Genomic DNA, 21999 nt, shown 5'->3' with positions numbered 1-21999 from the left:
ATCCATTTCTGCTAATAAAACTGAAGTGCCAGTTGATGAAGTAGACAAAAACGATGTGGTCAAACAATAATCATGGCTTTTATTAGCAGAAACTCATGGTACAATAATGAAAGACAATAGGTGCATATACAGTTATATCCAAGGGGTGTGTCCTTAACAGTAGAGATAATGCATAGCCAATGTTAGTACAGCAAGGCTCGCCAGAGTGGAGACAGGCAACTTGGCAGACATTCACCACAATATCATCAGTCCAGTCACATTTATTATAAAGCATGAAGGATAGAAGCTTCGTACTTCTACTTCATTTAGGAAGTATTAGGTAACTAATAGTTATGGCGAACCATTTTTTCAAGGCCAACATTAATTTGTGAATATACCTGAACTATACCAGAACTATTTTATATCTAGTGACATTTGCTTTCCCAAACATAATAATAGATTCTACAAGAACGCATTTGAAATATAAAATGTCCATAGCTAATTCTTGCAAATATGAATGCCCAACCAAATTAGACAAGAAAACATCTGGAAAAATGCTCAAAGTAGAAGTGTCAATGTGCAAGGAAATTGGAAATGCAGGCTGTGCTTAGATATATCATTTGTTCAAAATAACATATAGAATATGAAATACTGTCAACTGAAAATAACTATACTTTTGTTATACAGTACCTCTGTTCAGTTAATAATGCTCTGTACATTATTTAAATGTATTTTGTTGTTAGGCGATAAAAGAATTATGAAGTGCTGTATTAAAGCAAGCCTACTGAGTATTCTGTTCCTAGCCAATGCATGTATGACCATGACTTATCTTGTCATGCATCTTTTACCATCTCTAGTTTTTGTTTTTTTCTCTAATTCTTAATTCAAATTTCATTTCCTTTGAAGGATTATTTAACCAATTGTGGAACTTGCTTGCAGATTTCTCAATTAGGAACAAATATTTTGTAACATTAGATCTACAAATTCTTAAATTTACACATATTTAATCATCATGTTGAAGAACATACTGATTGAGAAGATTTAACTATTTAAATAATAAGGAGTAGTGAATTGCAATTAAATACAAATGATAACAGTTAATAATTGCAGGCAGAACATTTTCTACTGTTAAAGAAATGTTAATCATGAAAACTCGTAAGTAACATCACTTTGTGATTTTGCAATAATTGTATAAAATAATAACATTTTATCATAAATGTAACCAATTATAAAATGGAACAAAGTTACTTATTGAAAATCTTTTATAATATTTTGGGAAAAGGCCTGTCTTAACACTGGCTGCCTCTGCTATCCTCATACACCTTTCCTGGTCACCTCCAAAGCTCTATCCTACCTGAACCTACAACCTTCTTACATTTTTTCCTGCTTTGACTCAATTCTCATGAAATTTCTGACCACCAACCCAATCTTTAGAGTCAACTAACCATGGATGATAAGTCTCATTGTTTTCTTCAGGGTCATCTGACTGGCTGATAATTCTCCTCCTCCTCAGCTAGTGTCCTCTCTTTCCAAAATTATATCAAGCTGTGCACATGAGCACAGCCACTATCTCACAAATGGTGGACCTCTAGGCATTTGTGACCACATTTTAAGGGATCTGTCAGAAACAACCTCTCCCCCCCTCCCCCGTTAGTCTCAGTCCATCAATGTCATGTTTGAATTTGTCATTGTAGACCTCTTGCTTTAAATCAGATAAGAATACCAATATTTCTCCTGTCCTTCTTTCCCTTTTGCCAAGATCTCTAATCCCAACCTCTTCCAGCCTCAATCCTGCCTAAATTTCTACAAGTCCAGATCTTATGTTGATCACTCAGTAGAGCTAATAAGAAGTCCCCTCTAAACACATTGTGCTCCCCATCCTTTCCATGGATTCATTTCTGAGTAATCCTCTCTCTTGCCGACAATCTCAGGCAAATTTTGAAATATTTTCTGGCACAGATTTGAATTTACAAACTAAAGTTCAGTTCAGGTTTCACCACAATTACTGAGCTCCAAGCTTCATTACAGCTTTGGTTGAAATTTGGATAAAATAGCTGAATTGAAGAAATAAAGTAAAAAATTTTAGTTCCTTTGACACCAAGTAAAACTGAAGCCAATTAAGAAGAAAACATTAGTTTGATTTATAGTTTGCAATAAAGTGTGACTGGAACTGCTCTGCCCAAGGCTGCAAGAAACTACAGAGGGTTGTGAACTTGGCTCAGACCATCATTCCCTGCAATAACTCCATCTTTACTTCCTGCTGCCTTGGAAAAGCAGCCAGTATATTAAAATACTTATCACACCCCAGCAACACACTCTTTGCTCCCTCCCATCAGGAAGATGAAATCACATACCACCAGATTCAGGGACAGCTTCTTTCCCAGTTATCAGACCCTTGATGAAACAGACCAGTAAAATTATGTTGTCTCTTTTAACCTCTCTCCGTAACTCAGCACTGCTGTATTGTTTTTCTTGCTTTGTAAGATATCTAGAGAAGAATGGAGGTGATCTCAATGAATCAAGTTAGATGTAGGGATATAGTTTGCCCTTGCTAGGCTGCTTAGGCCTGAGATAAAATTATTTTTCGGGGAGTGGAGTGAATGTCTTTGGCATTCTCTACCGGGCTCTTCGGCCCATCACACCAGTGCTGACCCTCTTACCCATCTATACAGACCCCATTTGCTTACTTTAGCACGAAAATATATGGCACAGAACTGGGTCCTTTCAGCTCTTCTCAATGCTTGTCATTTCCCCACAAGGCCCCTATCTCCCCCCCACTCTTTTCCTGTCCAAATTGCCTTTGTACCTGCTTCCACCAGCTCGTTCCATATATTTTGTGGCGGAATATATTCAGGGCGTTGGATTAGTGGATAAAAATATATTGGGGGGGGGGGTTTGGAGCTTCTGCAGTAGTGAAGCGCAGAGGCAGTGACCTTAATAATAGGAATTATTATATTGTGTTCAGTTTTGGTCTCCTTATCTGAGGAAGGAGATCATGGCCATGGAGAGAGTGCAGAAAAGGTTTACCAGATTGATACCAGGGATGGCGGGACTTGCATATGAAGAAAGGCTAGAACGACTGGGCTTGTACTCGCTGGAGTTCAGACGATGAAGAGGAGATTAAATAGAAACATTCAAAATTCTTAAGGGATTTGACAGGCTAGATGCAGGAAGATTGTTCCCAATGTTGAGCAAGTCTAGAACCAGGGGTCACAGTTTAAGGATAAAGGACTGAGATGAGGAATAATTTTTTCACTTAGAGGGTGGTGAATTTATGGAATTCTCTACCACAGGAAGTGATTGAGGCTGGTTCCATAGCTATATTTAAGAGAGAGTTAGATTTAGTACTCCGAATCATGGGTCCTCTACCGGCATCACCTACGGCTCCTAGAACGCTTCCACCAGCGTTGTCTCCGCTCCATCCTCAACATTCAGTGGAGCGACTTCATCACCAACATCGAAGTACTCGAGATGGCAGAGGCCGACAGCATCGAATCCACGCTGCTCAAGATCCAACTGCGCTGGGTAGGTCACGTCTCCAGAATGGAGGACCATCGCCTTCCCAAGATTGTGTTGTATGGCGAGCTCTCCACTGGCCACCGAGACAGAGGTGCACCAAAGAAGAGGTAGAAGGACTGCCTAAAGAAATCTTTTGGTGCCTGACCCATTGACCACCGCCAGTGGGCTGATCTCGCCTCCAACCATGCATCTTGGCGTCTCACCGTTCGGCGGGCAGCAACCTCCTTTGAAGAAGACCGCAGAGCCCACCTCACTGACAAAAGACAAAGGAGGAAAAACCCAACACCCAACCCCAACCAACCAATTTTCCCCTGCAACCGTGCCTGCCTGTCCCGCATCGGAAATGAGCCTGCAGCTGACGTGGACATTTACCCCCTCCATAAATCTTCGTCCGCGAAGCCAAGCCAAAGAAGAAGAGATTTAGTACTCGTGACTAGGGGGATCAGGGGGTATGGAGAGAGAAGAGCTGGAACAGGGTGCTGAGTGGATGATCAAGGGCCCAATGGCCTACTCCTACACCTATTTTCTATGGAATTCTTTTGACTTTAAACATTTTATGCATGCTCCCATTGACTTTAAACATTTTATGCATGCTCCCATTGACTTTAAACATTTTATGCATGCTCCCATTGACTTTAAACATTTTATGCATGCTCCCATTGACTTTAAACATTTTATGCATGCTCCAATGTGCCACAAAATGAAATATTTGACATATTGAAATATTGTGCCAGTAAACTGAGAGCTCATTCCCTCCGCTCAGTGAGGATCCTGTGTAAAATGCATCTTGTCTGAAAATTATACAAAAGCATTAACATTAACGCTGAGGCGTCAAAGTACGAGCTCTCACTTCGGGAGGGGCCACCTTTATGCATCATCTCCCTCAGAGTGTGGGCCGAGACTTTTCCATTTTACTCACAAGAGTTTCCCACGGGGATGGGATGCCCAGCCTCAATTCGCCCGGCTTCAACAACTCGTCAGAGCGCAGGCCCCGCCTCGCCGCGCTCGTCCCCGTCAGTGACGCCCCGCCTCGCCGCGCTCGCGCCCGTCAGTGACGCCCCGCCTCGCCGCGCTCGCGCGCTCGAGCCCGTCAGTGACGCCCCGCCTCCTCCTCCGCCGGGACGTCACCAGAGCCGCCGCGAAGCCGGCGGTGAAGGGTTGACTTGGCTTCTCTCGCGGGGGGGGGGGGGGGAGTTCACTCACAGCCACCGCCCCCCAGTCTGAATTATCCTTTTTGATTCAATTCATGGGCGTTATCGGAAGATGTTGGATTTGAAGTGTCTTTTTGATAGTCAGAGTGAAGTTGCTCCTTGGCTGCTGGAGGAGAAACGGACGCCCCTCAGTGATCATGGTGAAGGGCAGCAATTTTGCTGAATGTCATATATTTCATTTTGTGGCACATTGGAGCATGCATAAAATGTTTAAAGTCAATGGGAGCATGCATAAAATGTTTAAAGTCAATGGGAGCATGCATAAAACGTTTAAAGTCAATGGGCGCATGCATAAAATGTTTAAAGTCAATGGGAGCATGCATAAAATGTTTAAAGTCAATGGGAGCATGCATAAAATGTTTAAAGTCAATGGGAGCATGCATAAAACGTTTAAAGTCAATGGGAGCATGCATAAAACGTTTAAAGTCAATGGCAGCATGCATAAAACGTTTAAAGTCAATGGGAGCATGCATAAAACGTTTAAAGGCAATGGGAGCATGCATAAAATGTTTAAAGCCAATGGGAGCATGCAAAAAACGTTTAAAGTCAATGGGAGCATGCATAAAACGTTTAAAGCCAATGGGAGCATGCATAAAACGTTTAAAGCCGATGGGAGCATGCATAAAACGTTTAAAGCCGATGGGAGCATGCATAAAACGCTTAAAGTCGATGGGCGCATGCATAAAACGCTTAAAGTCGATGGGAGCATGCATAAAACGCTTAAAGTCGATGGGAGCATGCATAAAACGCTTAAAGTCGATGGGAGCATGCATAAAACGTTTAAAGTCGATGGGAGCATGCATAAAACGTTTAAAGTCGATGGGCGCATGCGTAAAACGTTTAAAGTCGATGGGCGCATGCGTAAAACGTTTAAAGTCGATGGGCGCATGCGTAAAACGTTTAAAGTCGATGGGCGCATGCGTAAAACGTTTAAAGTCGATGGGCGCATGCGTAAAACGTTTAAAGTCGATGGGCGCATGCGTAAAACGTTTAAAGTCGATGGGCGCATGCGTAAAACGTTTAAAGTCGATGGGCGCATGCGTAAAACGTTTAAAGTCGATGGGCGCATGCGTAAAACGTTTAAAGTCGATGGGCGCATGCGTAAAACGTTTAAAGTCGATGGGCGCATGCGTATAACGTTTAAAGTCGATGGGCGCATGCCTAAAACGTTTAAAGCGAATGGGCGCATGCCTAAAACGTTTAAAGCCAATGGGCGCATGCCTAAAACGTTTAAAGCCAATGGGCGCATGCCTAAAACGTTTAAAGCCAATGGGAGCATGCGTAAAACGTTTAAAGCCAATGGGAGCATGCGTAAAACGTTTAAAGCCAATTATTGCTAAAAGAGTTGAGTTTTTAAATTTAAAAAAATGAGCTCAGGTGAGTCGATGTAAAAAGTTTTATGTCTGTGTTCACTTTTAGGTGAAGCGACGAGCCCTTCCAGAACCGATCTGCAGATTGTCAATGTTGAAAAGGATGGCAGCGTCTTGTTCACTTGGAAGGTGCCCCCTTATTCCTTCAGTTACCAATTTCCTATGGTTTTTAAAATAAATGTTTTGTTCCTCTCCAGGATGGCAACAGAGATTTTGCAAAAAAAAATCATTCCCATCAGGGAATTTACACAATGTTTTGGGTGCATTCCTGATTTGGGGGGTGGGGGGCAGAGGGAGAGGTTGATGCCAAAAACTCCAGCCAATTGGTTTCGCACAGGTTTCGATGCTTCACGTTTAATATAATTCCTTTAGTTCTGACATCTATCAAGGCATAGGTTCTCATCAACTTGTAAACATTTTTAAAAGATTCAATGCTGTCAGTAGCACTTCACAATGTGAAGATTTGATAAATGCCTTGTATTCAAGGGGACGAAGGGAAGCACATGTATTGGCTTATATGATCTTCACAAAAAGGAGAATAAGGTAAACATGATTTATGTTGACTTCATCCAACTTCTTACAAAATGTAGAAGACGAGCTTTGATTTTTTTTCTCTCGATTCTATTTTGGTATTCATTTATATTCCCAGCTGCTGTACAACTTTGATGGAGAAGTGTCAGTAATGAGTTGCTCTGTCAATATGGAGAGGACTTTGCTGGGTAAGTGAGACTAGTTTTTATTTTGGGAGAAAGATGGTTCTACGCTGATTTTTAATCTTATCCTTCAACCTCACTTGGGAGTTTTCCCAGGGATTGGTGCAATATCGGAATCAGTACGACAAAGGACTCATTCATGGCATGACATTTAGAGAGGTGTATTACACACAGCACTGCCATGGTGTGAATGTGGCATGAATGCCTGCTGTGCTAGTAAACTGAGAGCTCATCCCTCCGCTAAGTGAAGTTCCCTTGTAAAATGCATCGTGTATGAAAATTATATATGCATTAACATTAAAATATTACTGCCTCTTGTTTTGATTTAGCTGTAAGCATTCTACAATTTGTTGGAAGAGGCTTACCATCTGAAATGTTCAGACCAGGTATTACTTTAAGCATTGTTTTGTATATTTACTGACATGTTTAAAACAAAATTTCAATTGAAATGTCAATTTCTGCAGTAATGAGAATCAGATTTGAGGGACATAGATACATTCTTTAATTAATCTGTTGGCATTTTCTAGTAATGTACAGAACAAAATGTTGTGTTTTTGTATTTAATTACTGTCCAGTCTTTTGATGCTTTTGAAAATAAATAACTTGATGAGTCAAGTAGAGTTCAAGTCAAGTTCAAATTTATTGTCAGAGGACATGCACGACTTCACGTAGAACCCTGAGATTCTTTTTCCTGCAGGCCAGGCAGAATTTTTTTGGTAGTATAAACTGTACTCGAGAAAAAGATATATTTACAAAAGAGAAAGGTAAACAAAGAAAAAAAAGTTTTAAAACTGCACAATACAGAAAATGAAATTTCAGTAATAAATAATGTGCAAAATAAGACTCCCTATTTGTATCTGATTGAGTCAGTTGTTTGGGAGTCCTTCTTACCCATAATCCCCCAAGATGCTGGAATCGCTATGGCATTCCTGCGGCATGGGAGTTATAGGTAAGGAAGACGGCCATTGCGCACAAGTGCTGATGTTATTTTCTACCCAGGAGCTTACAAATTGACCAGCAACAGTTTACATGGGGTGTGTACAGGAGTAGAAAATCCACCTCCTACCAATGCAGTTTTTAAAAAATTCTACTCACCAATTGGCCTGTACATGAGTAGATAACCTACCAAATTGACAGGTGAAATGTTACCATCCAATTTGTAAGTCCCTTATGACTGATGAAACCCTCTGGTCAGATCGTGGCCAGGTTGTTGTGTGCTCATGAAATGCTTTTTTGTTTTAGTCCAAGTGTGTTAATTGGTCTGCCATTGGACTGTTTCTTGGTGAGATCAATAGATAGTGTAAATGACAAATTTATCAAGATCTTAACAGATTCCACAGATACATACGTGCACTATTTCTTCAGTGAATGGAAAATATTCGGTGAGGATATAGATTAGGAGCTCTTTCAAAAGCAGCTTCTTTCACTGCAGTTCTTTCAAAGGATTAACAGCTGCTCAGAGTAAGAAACTCTTCACATCACTCTTCCATAGATGTTTATTTGTTCTGACAGTTTCCCATTGTTTTCTCCATCAGGAAAACATCCTTGCAATACTTGTATGTCAAGCATCCTATCTCCTCACTTTCTGATTTTTCTCTTCCTGCCAAAGCAAATAATCTCGTAATTCCTCACATTTTCTCCATTTGCCATCTTTTTGCCTGCTTGCTTACCTGCCTAATGCCCTTCTGTGGATTTTGACTTCTTCACAATTTTCTTTCCCACTGATCTTTGGCAGACAAAATACATTGGCGCCTTCACTGAATACATTAGTCTAAATTGTGCAGTTTGTTGAGATCCCAGTTTTGTTCCTGGGAACATTTTGTTAGTCTACCTGAAAAATAGCCCATTTATCTTTTTTCTATCGATGAACAATTCCTCCATCTTTATGATCCTGAACATCTTGCCTTTTTATGTGGCATCTCACTTAAGTTTTTTTTAACATAATGTTATTTTTCCATCATTAATTTTCACACTTGCCTTCTGGAGTGACATCGAGAACGACCCGTGTACAGATATCTGACGTGCGGTACTTGTGTAGGCTGGACGTGGGTCGACATCACCCATTATGTCATATTCATTAGCCCATGTGAACGACCTGCAGTTTATTTTTATACTGCAGACAGTCCGCAATAATGCTTGGGGATGCCGCAGGTAAAATCTTGGAACGGGAATGAGTCACTTATTTCTGTTCTGACCGTTTCACACAGATTGCGTTCCGGGAATTTTGGAATAATTTCCTGGATCGCAGTGGCTGTATTTAAATAAAAAACATAAATTGATTACTCTTTGGAAATCAACATAATAAATGATTAAATAGATCTATAATATCTATCTTGGGAGTTGAATTCTCAAAGAGTGCCACCACATTTATCAATACAATGTCACTTTCTCATTAAATCACTTTGACTGACTAAATGTTTTTAAAATTTTCCTCATAACCTGTAACTACTTCCTTAACAATGCATTCGAATATAACCAAATAACCATTTAAAGAGCAGAAACAGGCCATGTCGGCCTTTCGAGTCCGCACCGGTTCACTCGAACAACTTCACTAGCTCAAACCTCCCGCTCACCACCAATAACCCTCTAACCCCACCTCACCTCCATGTAGTTTTGTTATCTTAACCTTCATTGAGAGATCTGCCAATTGATTCACATACTGTTGACAGGTATATCTCAGTGGATCCCATTCTCACCTCTGAATGAATTCATTGTAGATTCTATTCCCCCACTAGAAAGTTTAACAAATAGAAACTATTCTAATGGATATTTAGTTTCCCACTTTCTCTCTCCGTCCTTCTTTGAATAGGAGTGTTAGCTTTGCATTTATCCAATATCCCAGACACTAAGTCTGTTCCTGGATCAGTAAAACTGGCAAATGGAGACACTGGTTTTTTTGTTTGTGGTACAGGTGCCTAACCTTTTATCTGGGATCATCGGGACTGGACACCTGCCATTGTTCATAATCTTTCAGATTTCGGATTCATTTTAAAATCATGGTCCATTCAAGAAAATGCAATGTTTCAAAATTGCACAAAACAGAGGATCAGGGTGTTAAATGAATTTAGATAAATAAAGACCATAAAAGAGCATAATATCACTAGCATTTTTTTTATTTTAAAGTAAAACTTCAAAATAATACTGGCTCAGACCCATGTCCCGTCCTCTTTTACCTTCGGTGGAAAGGTGACTCTTGACCCTGAGTACCCAATGGGAGAGAAGCAGGTGATGGCTGGCTCAATGTGGGAGCAATGGCTGTCTTCCAGACCCATAATTTGGCATTAACAGAGCGGTTCCAGCTGCTTGGGAGATTATGGGTAATGAAGATGGCCATTGCTCCCACTTTGAGCTGTCGCCAGCTGCCACCGTGAATGAACTCCAGGCTCGGCAGCACTGCATCCCTGCTGCTGCATCTGGGGGAGGGGGGAGGTTGATGGACGGATGGGGGGAGGCAAATGGACATCTCGGGCCAAGGTGGGGGGAGGGGGTGACCGAAAGACAGCTGGGGGTGGGGGAGGGGAGACCAACGGATAGCAGGAGGTGGGGCAGGGGTTATGGACGGCTAGGGCTAGGAGCTTGGTGGTCGGGTTACCAGTTTTTGGAGGTTGCCGGTGTTCAGAATCCTGGATAAAAGGTTACACACCTGTACTGCGATTGGTATAGAAAAATGATTACGGTGTAATCAGTTTCAGATACTATGTATTATGTAGGTGTTTTAAGGTGAGTGAATTTGTAATTCTAGAGCTTCAATGAAAATTGCTTTACAAAGGTTATTGCTTATATGAAAATTCAGTTTCACATTTTGTTGTTTTAAAACTGAATATATGATATGATTGCATCAATACAAAAACATAAAACCATTTTTTTTCAAAATATGTCATATTTTTCAGAATCTTACGTTCTGCGCTTTTTTAAAAACTTTTGTTACAGTTGCAAGATGTTTGGCTTTGTTGATTGAAATTTATCCAGTAAATCATACAAAGGTCTTAAAAGCCATTGATCCGAATGTCAAAGTTCAGGTATTTATCATTCATTCATTTCTTATTTTTGTTTTATTGTCCTTTATATACAATCTTTAGAAATTAGTCAGGTCTAAATAAATTTTGTGCAGTTGTTTTGGTTTGAAACTCAGACGTTTCACCAACAATTGTTGTTCACGTTTTTCAGTCCATTAGCTTGGTCAAACATGAGAAGCAGAGATAAGAATATATTGGCAAATTATTTGGAAGACTAAAACTGAAACATTGAATTTTTTTACTGGCAAAACGTTTGAACAGAATTGCTAAATGACTTAGCCCTGTAGTGACGTGACCACCAGCCTACTGCAGATCTCTGTACCTGCAGGAACACCACCTAAGGGGCTGACTCCAGCTGGCTGGCTGTCAATCAGCCGACCTGAATAGACTACCTAGGGGGCTGACTCCACCTGACCTGCTGTCAATCAGCCGACCTGAATATAAATCTGAGCTGGCCCCTCCTGAGCCAGTCACACAGAGAGCCATCAAGGCTTGAACTGGTATTCAGACTTTTACTGGAATAAAGCCTGTTGTACAGTCTTTTCTGAGTTTTGTGTTTGCTTGCTGCTACCTCGGTAAATCACAAGCCTAGAATTATTTAGGATGTAAAATGAGGATGAAAGAATAACTATAAAAATTGAGTGTTGAGTACAATCACAGAGAAGCAATAACAGAAAGGCTGCACAGATTACTGTCTGTGCTAGTTTTTTGTAAGAAGCCAACTCTTTGGTTCTCTCCTAAAGGCCTGCTTTTATTCAAGTCCCTGCCCAGTCTCTTATTGATAGTCTTGTTGAAAATCTCCTTTCACCATTCTTACATGCATTGCATTCCAGATCATAACTGCTTGTTGGTTGAAAAATATTTTCCACATGTATTCTCTTCCCAATTAGCTTAAGTACATACATGTTCTTCGGTCACAGATTTCTGAAAATTAAAGCAGCTTCTCTTCTTGATTGCTCAATGATTTCAAAGTTTATCAAACATTTTACATTCTCTTGGTCAAAGGACAATAGCTCATCTTTTTCACATTCTAGTAAATTCATTTCACATTCATTATCCTTGTAACCATCCAGTTTATTTTTTTCTGCACCTTCTCTATGGCTTTTGCATCCTTGACTAATGGACAGTATAATGAAAGCTTGTGGTTAGCAAGCATGGGCAGAATGCACTGTTCTATGATTTGGGGAAAAAAGAAACATGAAAATGTAACATTATTCAAGTGTCAGTTATAACACTATGCTTACCTTAAATAGCTGTTACAATTATACATTGATATTTGGGGATGTGGGAGACTGGATGCCAGAGCCTGAAACAGGGTGGTGTATGCTGGAGGTGCTCGGCGGGTCAAGACGGAGTCCACAGGAGGTGGGAGAGTTGTCAATATTTTGGGTCCAAACCCTTCACCAAGGGTTGATGGGGAGTTTCGATGTGGGACGTTGGGTGCTGGTGCTGCTTTCCACACTGTGCTCCTCCAGCAGACTGTGTTTTGCTTCAAGTTCTACCAAAGGACCCATGCCTTGTGTTCACTACCTGACTTTTAAAATCCACTCTTTCATGAAGGAAACAACAAAGAGGAGGTTTCTGGAGCTGCCATGTGGCGATTATATAAAATCAGTAGGATGTTAATTGTCATTGCATCTTTCCTTATTGGTCAGTTATTTGCACGAGTTACATAATCTTGCATTGCTGAAGCCGGTAGAAACAAACCTCCTGTGTTCAGTTAAAGGCTTGGTCATGCAAGTGTGAAATAAGGGAGCTTTGGAACTTGAGTTGGCCATCACAAATCAGTTCATGAAGCTGGGGGGGGGGGTTTGTTTCTGACTTTCTGGTGAAGTCAAAAAAGAGCTCTAACTTGGGCATTGCAAATAGATATTTAAGTTGCCCTAAATTCAAATAAGTTATTCTGGAAAGCATGGAGCTGCAATAGTAATGTTGCTGCAACATGCTTCAGACAAGGAAATCTCCCATCCTTGCCCACTTGGGTATTTTGAGTGACACGAACTCTCCTCTGAAATGACCCGATGAGCCACTCTGATCAGGTAGCATTAGGAGAGGAAAATTAATGCAACCGACATTGAATAATAAGTTAAATTAAAACATTCCAATATACTGCAGTTGAAACAAGAATCGAGTGAATGGATCGTGCATGGGCAGCAGTATCTTATTTTAACTTGTGCATCATGTTCAACATTGTAACATGGAGTGAAGGGCCTGTCCCTGTGCTGTTCTGTTCTCTGTTCTTTGTAATTCTATGTTCTTAGAGATGGACTGAAAAGAAGAAGGAAGCATTTTTCTTTGTTGAGTTCTTTTTGAATTTCTACTTTCATCTTGACAGGAACTTTTTTTCCTGCTGGTGGCATTGAAGTTAGAAGCTCGTGCTTTGGCCTTCCCTCTCTGAATTATTTCCAATGCTCATAATTTAGCTTTACGACACACTGACTAGTCTGAGATGAAGCAAGTCATTTAAACACAAAGCTGGAGAAACTGAGCAGGTCAAGCAGTATCCTTTATATAGCAAAGATAAAAATACATAATTGATATTTCGGGCTTGAACCCTTCATCAAGGTATGGAAAAATGTCGTCAGGTGTCTGAACAAAAGAGCAGGGGAGAGAGGTTATGTATTTTTACCTTTGCTATATAAAGAACAATGCTTGGCCTGCTGAGTTTCTCCAGTTTTGTGTTTTTACTTCAACCATTTTACATTCTCTTGGTCAAAGGAGAATAGCTCATCTTTTACACATTCTAGCAAAAGCAGATTTTCATGCTTTACTCATGAAGCAAGTTAGTCCAGGCCTAGCTTTAGAACTTGTAAACTTCACAATACATTCGCTTTTAAGGACTGAGTCAGTAAAAATGTAAATAACATCAATCCTGCAGACACAAAGCAGTTTCCTAAGTCTTGCCCTGCTTCATTCATTTGAGCATCCTGATCAGCATAGACATTGTGGACTGAAGGACTTGTTCCTGTGGGTTGTATTTGATGATAATTTTCTGGCTTCTTGGTTTTTGCCTTGCTCGTGGATTCTTGCAAAAATGAGGCCAGTGTCCTAACACTCCACTGACTTTGTACTGGCTCAAGAGATCACTGATTTCCTAACCCTACGAATTTGACCAAAACAGAGACCAAAAGTGCCAACTGATGTAGATATTGTAGGCACCAGCAAATGAAGGTAGTAAAGGTTTATTAATCACAGGTGATCTATGAGAGAGTCCTGACTTTCTGTTGAGAACATAAGCTGCTTTTTGCTCTCCCCAGAATCATTTTCTTTACTCATGAGAGTAATATTATAGCATGCTTTGGTTCCAAGGACACTGAGCTGCCCTTTGAATCATTCCCAAAGAAATGAAATTGGATACCAAATTAACTTAATCTAGGCAATGCCTATGCACCTCAATGCAAGACTAGTTTTTTAGAAATTGAAAGTCTCATCTATTGTTTTCTTTTTTTCTTCTTTCCATCCTCGTCCAACATCATTTAGACCATTTGTTGCCTACTGAAATGTCTTGGATGAACTCATCTAATTTGTGAAAAATTGGGTGCCATGTGTCATGGCAGTAATTAAGTCATGTAAAATAAGTAATGAGTGAGGGGAGCAATCTGCTCATAATTTAGTGTTCATGTGTTTATTTTTTACCTGTGTACCTACAAAGATCTGAAATGATTACTGATTCAGATTACTCTGGGAAAACATTCTGATGAAGCTCGTGTGAAGCATTACGTCGTTCTCAGTTTCTGTTTGAAGTGAAGGATCCCTTTTATTATACTGTAAATCTAATGTTTGGAAAATTCTTCATTAGTAGTCTGAAGCAAGTTTTGTCTCCCACTTTCTAGGTGCACCAGTGCTATAAAAACAATGCTTGTTCTTTCTTAATATATTTTTGCAGTTCCTCTATCAAGATTCAAATCCAAAGCTGTTGTCTGAAAGCCACTTGCTCATAATTTCAGAGGAGAGATGTAAGTTGTATAATGTTAGTGATAAATTATCATTTTTTTTAAAAAAGAAGAAAATCTGGGGATACAACAGACCAAAATGTAGTCATCTCTCTGGAAAGTATTGCTAGTGTCGACTGGCACTATAATTGGTAGAGAGTTGGGTGGTAGAGTTAATCAGCCAGAGGGATGAAGGAATGTTGAGGAGATATCATGGGATAGCTGAGGGGCATCCACAGGGCATCTAATTTTTTCATATTTTGTTATCAGATAGGAGGTCATTCAGCCTATTAAATATGCCACCCGTAAGTGCTACCATCAGACCCATTCCTCATATTTCTCTGCAATCTATTTTCTCGCATGTCCATCAACTCTCCTGTCACCCTAAGTATCCCTGCACTGAAGACAATTTCCATTAGTCAGTCAACACATGTTTGAGATCATGGAGAAAACAGAGCGCACACTCACACGCACATTACAATCAATCAAACGTGGGTCACTGGTGCATTGTTGTTGCTTCAGCAGCACTCATTTCTACATCTGTGTGGTGCCTAATCTGAAAGCACCTAGGGCAGTTGTAAATTCATCTGGTAAAGTGTTAATTTTTTTTGGCAGTTGAGCATTGGTCATCTTAACAATAGAATGATTATGCATTATGCTTCCAGTATAATTTTTGGAATTGTGACCTTTGTGGCACAACTGCAAAGGACACTGAGGAGTGTTTTAGGTTGCATCACCAGAGCAGGTCTCTCCATTAAACTATCAGAATAGCACTTATCTGTATGTTGTACTCAACAAAAAAAAAATTGGTGCTTTATGACAATCTTATTCAAGCATTTACTTGTTCCTCATGCATATCCATAAAAATGGACAGACTAAAATTAGATATTTATTTTTTCTTGTTTAGGTATTGAGCATGTTTGTATAAAGGTGGTCATTGAAGAAGGTTACAGAGTGGTAAGTTTGCATTTGACTTGTATGAAATGTGTGGATGGTGCACATGAGAGACAAAACCTGCTTTAGGAAGAGAAGTTTGGCAAAGCTGTCGTCAGTGTTGAGTGCCTCAAAAGTGCAGTTAAATAACCTGCTTTAGAAATTACATTATAGTATGGTCTGTGGGGTGAACTCCAGTCAAGTTTTGTTTAGATTTGGAAATCGCTGTGAAAGGATTTTTCAGAGAGTAAGCTAACCCTCAGCACTTGAAGTAATTGGAAAATTCGGAGCCTCTTTCAAGTTTGTGATTTGCAATATACAGTTGTAAAAATGTTCTGCTTTTCATTAGCTGGTCAATTGTGTAAATATTGTGCCTTCTGCAAGGCAAAAAGCTTCTGAGCAAGATGATGGCTATCCCAAAGAACAAACTATATTAAAAAAAAATAGGAATAATTTTGAAGCAATTAAATCCTCAGTCACTTCAATTAATGGGAAGGCAGTAGTGAGCCACTTTCTTAAACCATTATAGTTCCTCTGCCACAAGCGGAGGGAATTTGAGAATTTAGATCTAGTGATGGTGAAGAAAGGATAGTTTCAAATCAGAATTGTATGTGAAGCTGAGTGGAACCTCTTGTCTCGTGCCTTGTCCTCTTAGGTAGTAGAAAGTGTGAAATTGGATGATGTCATTAGAGTAATGCAGGCAAGTAACTTAATTGATTTTTGTACAAGGTGAAGAAGCTAAATAATGTTTTATAGATAGAAGGAGTGGAATGGAGAATTAAAGTGGCAGGTAACAAGAAGCTCATGTGCTTTGCAAAATGGACACCCCATTTGCATTCTCTATTGTAGATGAGATTGCATTGTAAACACCAAATACATTGCATTAGAAGTGAAAGGACAAATGTTGCTGCATTCAACAACTTAAAACTAATTTGTTTTTATTTCTTTCTCAGTTCCAACAAAGAATGTTTGACTGAAATTTTATCACATTAGTCTTTCCACAGATACTTCCTGGCCAGCTGAATTTTATGTTTTGGATCCATTACATTTCTGATTAATAGTGATCCATAGGATGTTGATGGTAGGGGACAATGGTTATTAAATTCAACAGTGCCATGAAATGTCAAGGAGAGTAGATGGTGTCTCTCATCGGTGATGGCCATTGTCAACCACTGTTCTAGCTTGAATGCTACTCCCCTTTTATCAGCTCATATCTGAGTTGTTTTACATCATGTTTTATGCAGGCATAAACTTCTTAATTTGCAAAGGAGTTGTAAATAGAATTGAGAATTGTGTAATCTAAGATTAATATCTGCATTTATGAGTTTGTATTGGAAGGGAGGTAATTGATAGAATTGAACATGTTTTCAGGTTACATATATTTGCTTAAAATTGATTTTAGATGATTAAGAATCCAGACCATCTTATCAAAGAGATTGTGGCTGAAGATTTTTTATGGGCACAGTGGGATGCAGAGACACAGAAGCTGTACTACATTGTTAAAAAGGTAAAGATTGATAAGACACCAGCCTTTATTTATGTAATATGAATTTATAATTATGATTGCAAAAAAATAAAAGAAACCTTGGAATAACCAAGGTGCAGAATGTTGCAGCATATATGAGCAATCCTGGTTTTGGTTGTCTTTCTTGATTGATGCCAGACAGCACAACAATGAATGATGCTTTTTACCCTCGCACATGGACTCTTTGTGCAGTGGTATGCAAATTCTAGGGTTCGCCAATATTAAGGATGATGTATTGGGTTCTTGAAAACTATTAAGGTGGATAAATCCCCAGGGTCTGATGGAATCTGTCATAGGATGCTGAGGAAAGCAAGGGATGAGATTGCTGGGGTCGTTACTGATATCTTTGTGTCCTCTTTAATCATAAAACAGGTACCAGAGGAAGGAGAATAGCTAACATTGCTCTTTTTGTTTAGGAAAGGCAACAGGTTAAAACCAGGAAATTATAGGCCAATGAGCATCATTATTAGTGAAATTATTGGAGAAGATTCTTAGGGTTAGGATTCACTCACATTTAGAAAAGTGGGACTTGTGAGGGATAATTGGCATGATCTTTGAGGGAGAAGTCTTGTGTTACAAATTTGATTGAGTCTTTTGAGGAAGTCATAATGATTGGTGAGGTTAGGGCAGAGGATGTTCTCCAGTTGAATTTCATTAAGGGATTTGGCAAAGTCCTCATAATAGGGTGGTACAGTCGTCTTTCAGTACCCAACTTGAGTTGCTTTGTGAAAATGCACTGACATTGAATATTAGCAGGTATTCTGTACATGTGCATTTTCCTTCTAAAATTAATGGTTAACAAAGGAGAGGAAAGCCCAGTTATTCCAACTTCTCACAGGTTTGGTTTATTAAAATTCTACATAACAATTAGAAGGGAACATCAAAGTTATACTTTAAAAAATCATGAAAATCATTGCTCATAACAAAGTGTGATCATTCTGATTGTTCAATTTTGTACTTGCTGCTTTTATTTTCTATAACCAAACAAATAAGGTAACATTGTTTAGGAATGGTAGTGACAAATGAGTTTTGTTTGAAATTTGAGTGTATTGTTGAAGACCTTAATACAGAGAGGCTCTTGTGGTGTATGAACTATCTTTAGTTTATTCATTTTTGGGATAAGGGTGCCACTAGAAAAGCTGGGAATTATTGCAGATCCTTAATTACCCTCAAGAAGGTATTGGTGAACTTCTGCCTGTAATTGCATGCTGTTGTTCTAGTAAAGGTGTTCCCACAATGCTATTGGGTGAAGAGTTCTGAGACCCAACAAGGATTGGTGATTCATTTCCAAGTTACTGTATATGACTTAGAGGGAAATATACAAGTGATGGTGTTCCATTGGTCTGCTACCCATGCCCACCTTGGTGATGAGTTTGCAGGCTTGTGCAGTGCTTTCAGACAACATTCCACTTTAAAGAGGGTACACACTGAAGTAGCCCTATGCCATCGGTAGAGAGAAAAGCATGATTGCTAGTCAAGCAGGCTAAATGCCGCGTAACATTGGAATTGTTTGAACTACACCATGCAAGTTTTCCATCATACTCCTGACCTCTGCTCTGTAGATGGTGGAAAGACATTGGGATGTCAGCTGTTCAGTTTGTCTCCACATGATATTAAGCCTCTGACCAGTTCTAGGAGTTAGTGCACGTGTGCCCTGTCGAGTTAAGTTTCTAGCCAATAACAGCCTCAAAGATGTTGAAGTAATTTAGGAATTAGATCGACTTGCCATTATTTTGGGTTAAATTAAACTTCAAAACAGCAGTTTGTATTTTTTGTAAGAATATTGACACACTGAGAACAGTGCTTTACTGCCAGAATTATCATATCCTTCTGACTAATAAGTTTTAAAACTAAAGTGAGAGCTCCTCAATGACAATGACCTATTTTAATTAGAAAAGCAATGCGGTTTTGATGTATATCCAGTTTTATCCTGAAAGGAGCAATAAAGTGTTGGTAAGTAGTTTTCCCTCTATTATTTTCATTCCAGCATTTTCTATTGTCAATTATATTGTAGTGGTGTTTGTTTTTAAAACGGACATCTTTATTGCAGGGTCTGTTTTTAAAAAAAAATAATGGGAGTGCTGAGATGTTTAGATGACATCATGGAGCCATATAGCAAAGAATGGGGATTTTAGCTATTTCATCCACAATTACCATTAAATACCCAGTTATGCTTATGCAACACTAATCATATTTTATTTTCCTCACATTCACATCAACTCCCCTAATTCTATTGCTCATCTATGTAGCAAAAATCAATTTATAGCAGCCAGTTAATATTATCAACCTGCATGCCTATTGGATGGAAATCGGAGCACCTGGGGGAAACCCATGTAGAGATGAGGAGAACATATAAACTCCACTTGGATGGCTCCAGAGTTTGGGATTGAACTTGTATTGCTGGAATTGTGAGACAACAGTTCTTCTTGCTGCAAGAGGTAGCAAGTATGTATCTGTGTGTAATCCATGGTCACAGGTAATGTCTCTGGAATAAACATTAGGTGTTCTAAAAAATAATTTACACCAAATGACTTAGAATATAAATAGATTGCATTTAATTGCTTGGTGTGAACATTTGTTGTAAAAGATACTTATTTTAATAGCTGTCAGCAAAAAGCTTCCTTTTAGTAATTTTTTTCAATTTCCAGGAGGGAGAGTGGCTGGGTGATTCCTGAGATATTTAAATTAAGACAGGTAAAACTGACTTTTCCACAGGAAGGAAAACGGTGTCCGAAATCTTTTGAGGGTTAAACAAGGTTTCAATTGTGTGTTTTTTTTTTAAAAATTACTGGGTAGGTAATGAGAGCTGTCAATTTTAAACTAAAATGTGAAAGGGCATTTTAAGATTAATACCAGGGAGAATTTCTTCAGATTGATTGCTGCTTGGAGTTGTCTAGGTACCTTGTTTAGCATTCTGATGAAAGGCCATTTGTTCCTTTACCCACAAAGGTTGCCTTGTCTCTTGAATGTTTCCAGCATTTCTATTTTTGTTTGGTGCACAGGAGGTACTGACTCAGCTTGTGATTGAGCCAATATGTAGCAGGATGTAAGAGTTCCTTAAGTGAGTAGTTCTGAAAGTGAATGAAGAAGTGCAAATTACTTTCATTGCCACAAATAGCTGGTATGCCTGGAGAAGGAATCATAATTTCTGCAAAACAGAGCTGATTGGTGTCAAATATTTGGTGTATTTTGGGGATCCTGAAAATTAGTTTTCTACTTATTCAACAACAGATTTAAAAAAAAAATATTTTTGAAAGGTTGAATAGGGAGACATTGAAGCAAAGAACATGATTTGATTATTAATCACACAAATGTTTATGGAAGTTACTTTAATCCCCAGAGTTCCGCTTTCATCTTGTGGAAGTGGTCAAAATTATTGAAATGTTCAGAAAGGATACTGACTATTGTACTTGCCTTGGTTCTTTAAAAGAACATTCATTCTAAGTTCAGTTATCTTTTTTTCAATGTATGTTTCTCTTTCTCAATTTTGTTTCTGCAACAAAATTTTATGAAATATGGACAGGCTGACAAGTGTTGTCCAAGAAAAGGAGATTCTTTAGATTCATTGCCAGTTATTTTGAATACATGATCTCGACTTGCTGACTGGGTGGAATCAGTTTTTCCACAAATTAAAAACTGCTCATAATAAAATAAAAGAGAACTATTTGGTCTCCTTTAAAGTTATATGTCATAAGAAGAATGGACATAATATTTCCAACAATAATTTTTGCCATTGATGTACCTCTCCTCTAAACTTACATATATCCTTTCCAAGGCCTTAGCATCCCTTCTGGTCTTTGCCAAAATATTTGCATGATGCACTGTGTGAGGATCAGCAGGTCACTTAGAACCACCTTCTCTTTGCTTTTATGCTTTATTGCAGTGCTTGTAAACATGAATAACCTATTTGTGTTTTTTTTTAAATCATATTAACACATTGCCCAGTTTTCATTCTTAGTCATTCTAAATCACTTCACTTTGACTGATGTACTTTTGCCAATTCACTAACTGAATGCTTTTGTGTCATTCTGAAGGCCTGTACCATTTCTTACCATTGTTTACCACCATCTCAAATTTTGCATCATTCAATAAAAAAAAAATTCATATACATCTATTGAATGAATTAAATCAACTTTCTCCTGCTACCTCAAAAATCAAGCTAACTACATTTTCACTTTAATAATTTTTTTCCTGCCTTTCCTTGAATAACCCAGAACTACTCAAAGGAGCTTTTTAACCTAGTCTCACATAAGGATTTTGAATACCTTCCACACCAACGTTAGCTTAATTGGCCACACTTATCCTCTCAAACGGTGTTTCAACATATATTTGTGCGGGGCTTTACCTCCATTCAATGATAACTGAATGATTATCATTGTCAAGGGACAACAACTCTCTTGAACGAAGTTAATGCTGTTCTTTAATTGTTTTTTTTTGTGTTAATGACGCGTAATCTTAATTAGACAAGTTATAATGGCTTCTTTCTTCTGTGATAGATTTCTTTCTCTCTTGGATTCCTTTCAACGGTTACGAAGTTACGGTAAGCTGTAAACCTGGTAGTGATCTTAAAATGTCCTTTCACATTTCAGTTTAAAGTTGATAGCTCTAAATCTTATATTTGTGTGGAATAGAAATCAGCAATAATTTGGATACAAAAATATGTATGCTAATTTTCTTAGGTGCTGTTGAGCAGCTCTACTATACTTGGAGCTGAGTGACTCCCACAGCCACCTCGACTACACCTCTTTCCACTCTGTCCCTTGGAAGGATTCCATTCCATTCTCTCAATTCCTCAGTTTCC

General features: G+C 38.9%; 2 protein-coding genes across 14 annotated transcripts in view; one reads left to right on the top strand and one right to left on the bottom strand.

Annotated features, from left to right (window-relative positions):
• gsap (gamma-secretase activating protein) overlaps positions 1 to 21999 on the top strand; it is a 100574-nt gene that overhangs the window by 39035 nt on the left and 39540 nt on the right. For 5 of the 11 annotated variants that reach the window (XM_069909715.1, XM_069909713.1, XM_069909712.1 and 2 more), the window contains 10 exons: positions 6129 to 6208; positions 6566 to 6622; positions 6729 to 6798; positions 7122 to 7178; positions 10723 to 10811; positions 14695 to 14764; positions 15648 to 15697; positions 17076 to 17180; positions 19092 to 19151; positions 21695 to 21738. In XM_069909715.1, the coding sequence (XP_069765816.1) occupies positions 6129 to 6208; positions 6566 to 6622; positions 6729 to 6798; positions 7122 to 7178; positions 10723 to 10811; positions 14695 to 14764; positions 15648 to 15697; positions 17076 to 17180; positions 19092 to 19151; positions 21695 to 21738 (682 nt within the window). Of the gene's footprint in view, positions 1 to 4626; positions 4850 to 6128; positions 6209 to 6565; positions 6623 to 6728; positions 6799 to 7121; positions 7179 to 10722; positions 10812 to 14694; positions 14765 to 15647; positions 15698 to 17075; positions 17181 to 19091; positions 19152 to 21694; positions 21739 to 21999 lie in introns of those variants that run through there. The other 6 variants (XM_069909716.1, XM_069909708.1, XM_069909717.1 and 3 more) reach the window with 4 other exon arrangements.
• ccdc146 (coiled-coil domain containing 146) overlaps positions 7763 to 21999 on the bottom strand; it is a 140064-nt gene continuing 125827 nt past the window's right edge. Inside the window, exon 19 of one of the 3 annotated variants that reach the window (XM_069909704.1) lies at positions 7763 to 9043. In XM_069909704.1, the coding sequence (XP_069765805.1) occupies positions 8972 to 9043 (72 nt within the window). In that variant the 3' untranslated portion in view covers positions 7763 to 8971. Of the gene's footprint in view, positions 9044 to 18087; positions 20270 to 21999 lie in introns of those variants that run through there. The other 2 variants (XM_069909700.1, XM_069909703.1) reach the window with 2 other exon arrangements.

The sequence above is a fragment of the Narcine bancroftii genome, chromosome 13, assembly GCF_036971445.1.
Source record: "Narcine bancroftii isolate sNarBan1 chromosome 13, sNarBan1.hap1, whole genome shotgun sequence".
NCBI classification, from domain to species: domain Eukaryota; kingdom Metazoa; phylum Chordata; class Chondrichthyes; order Torpediniformes; family Narcinidae; genus Narcine; species Narcine bancroftii.
Note: the sequence above shows the minus strand (reverse complement) of the source record. Positions and strands in the feature narration are given on the sequence as shown.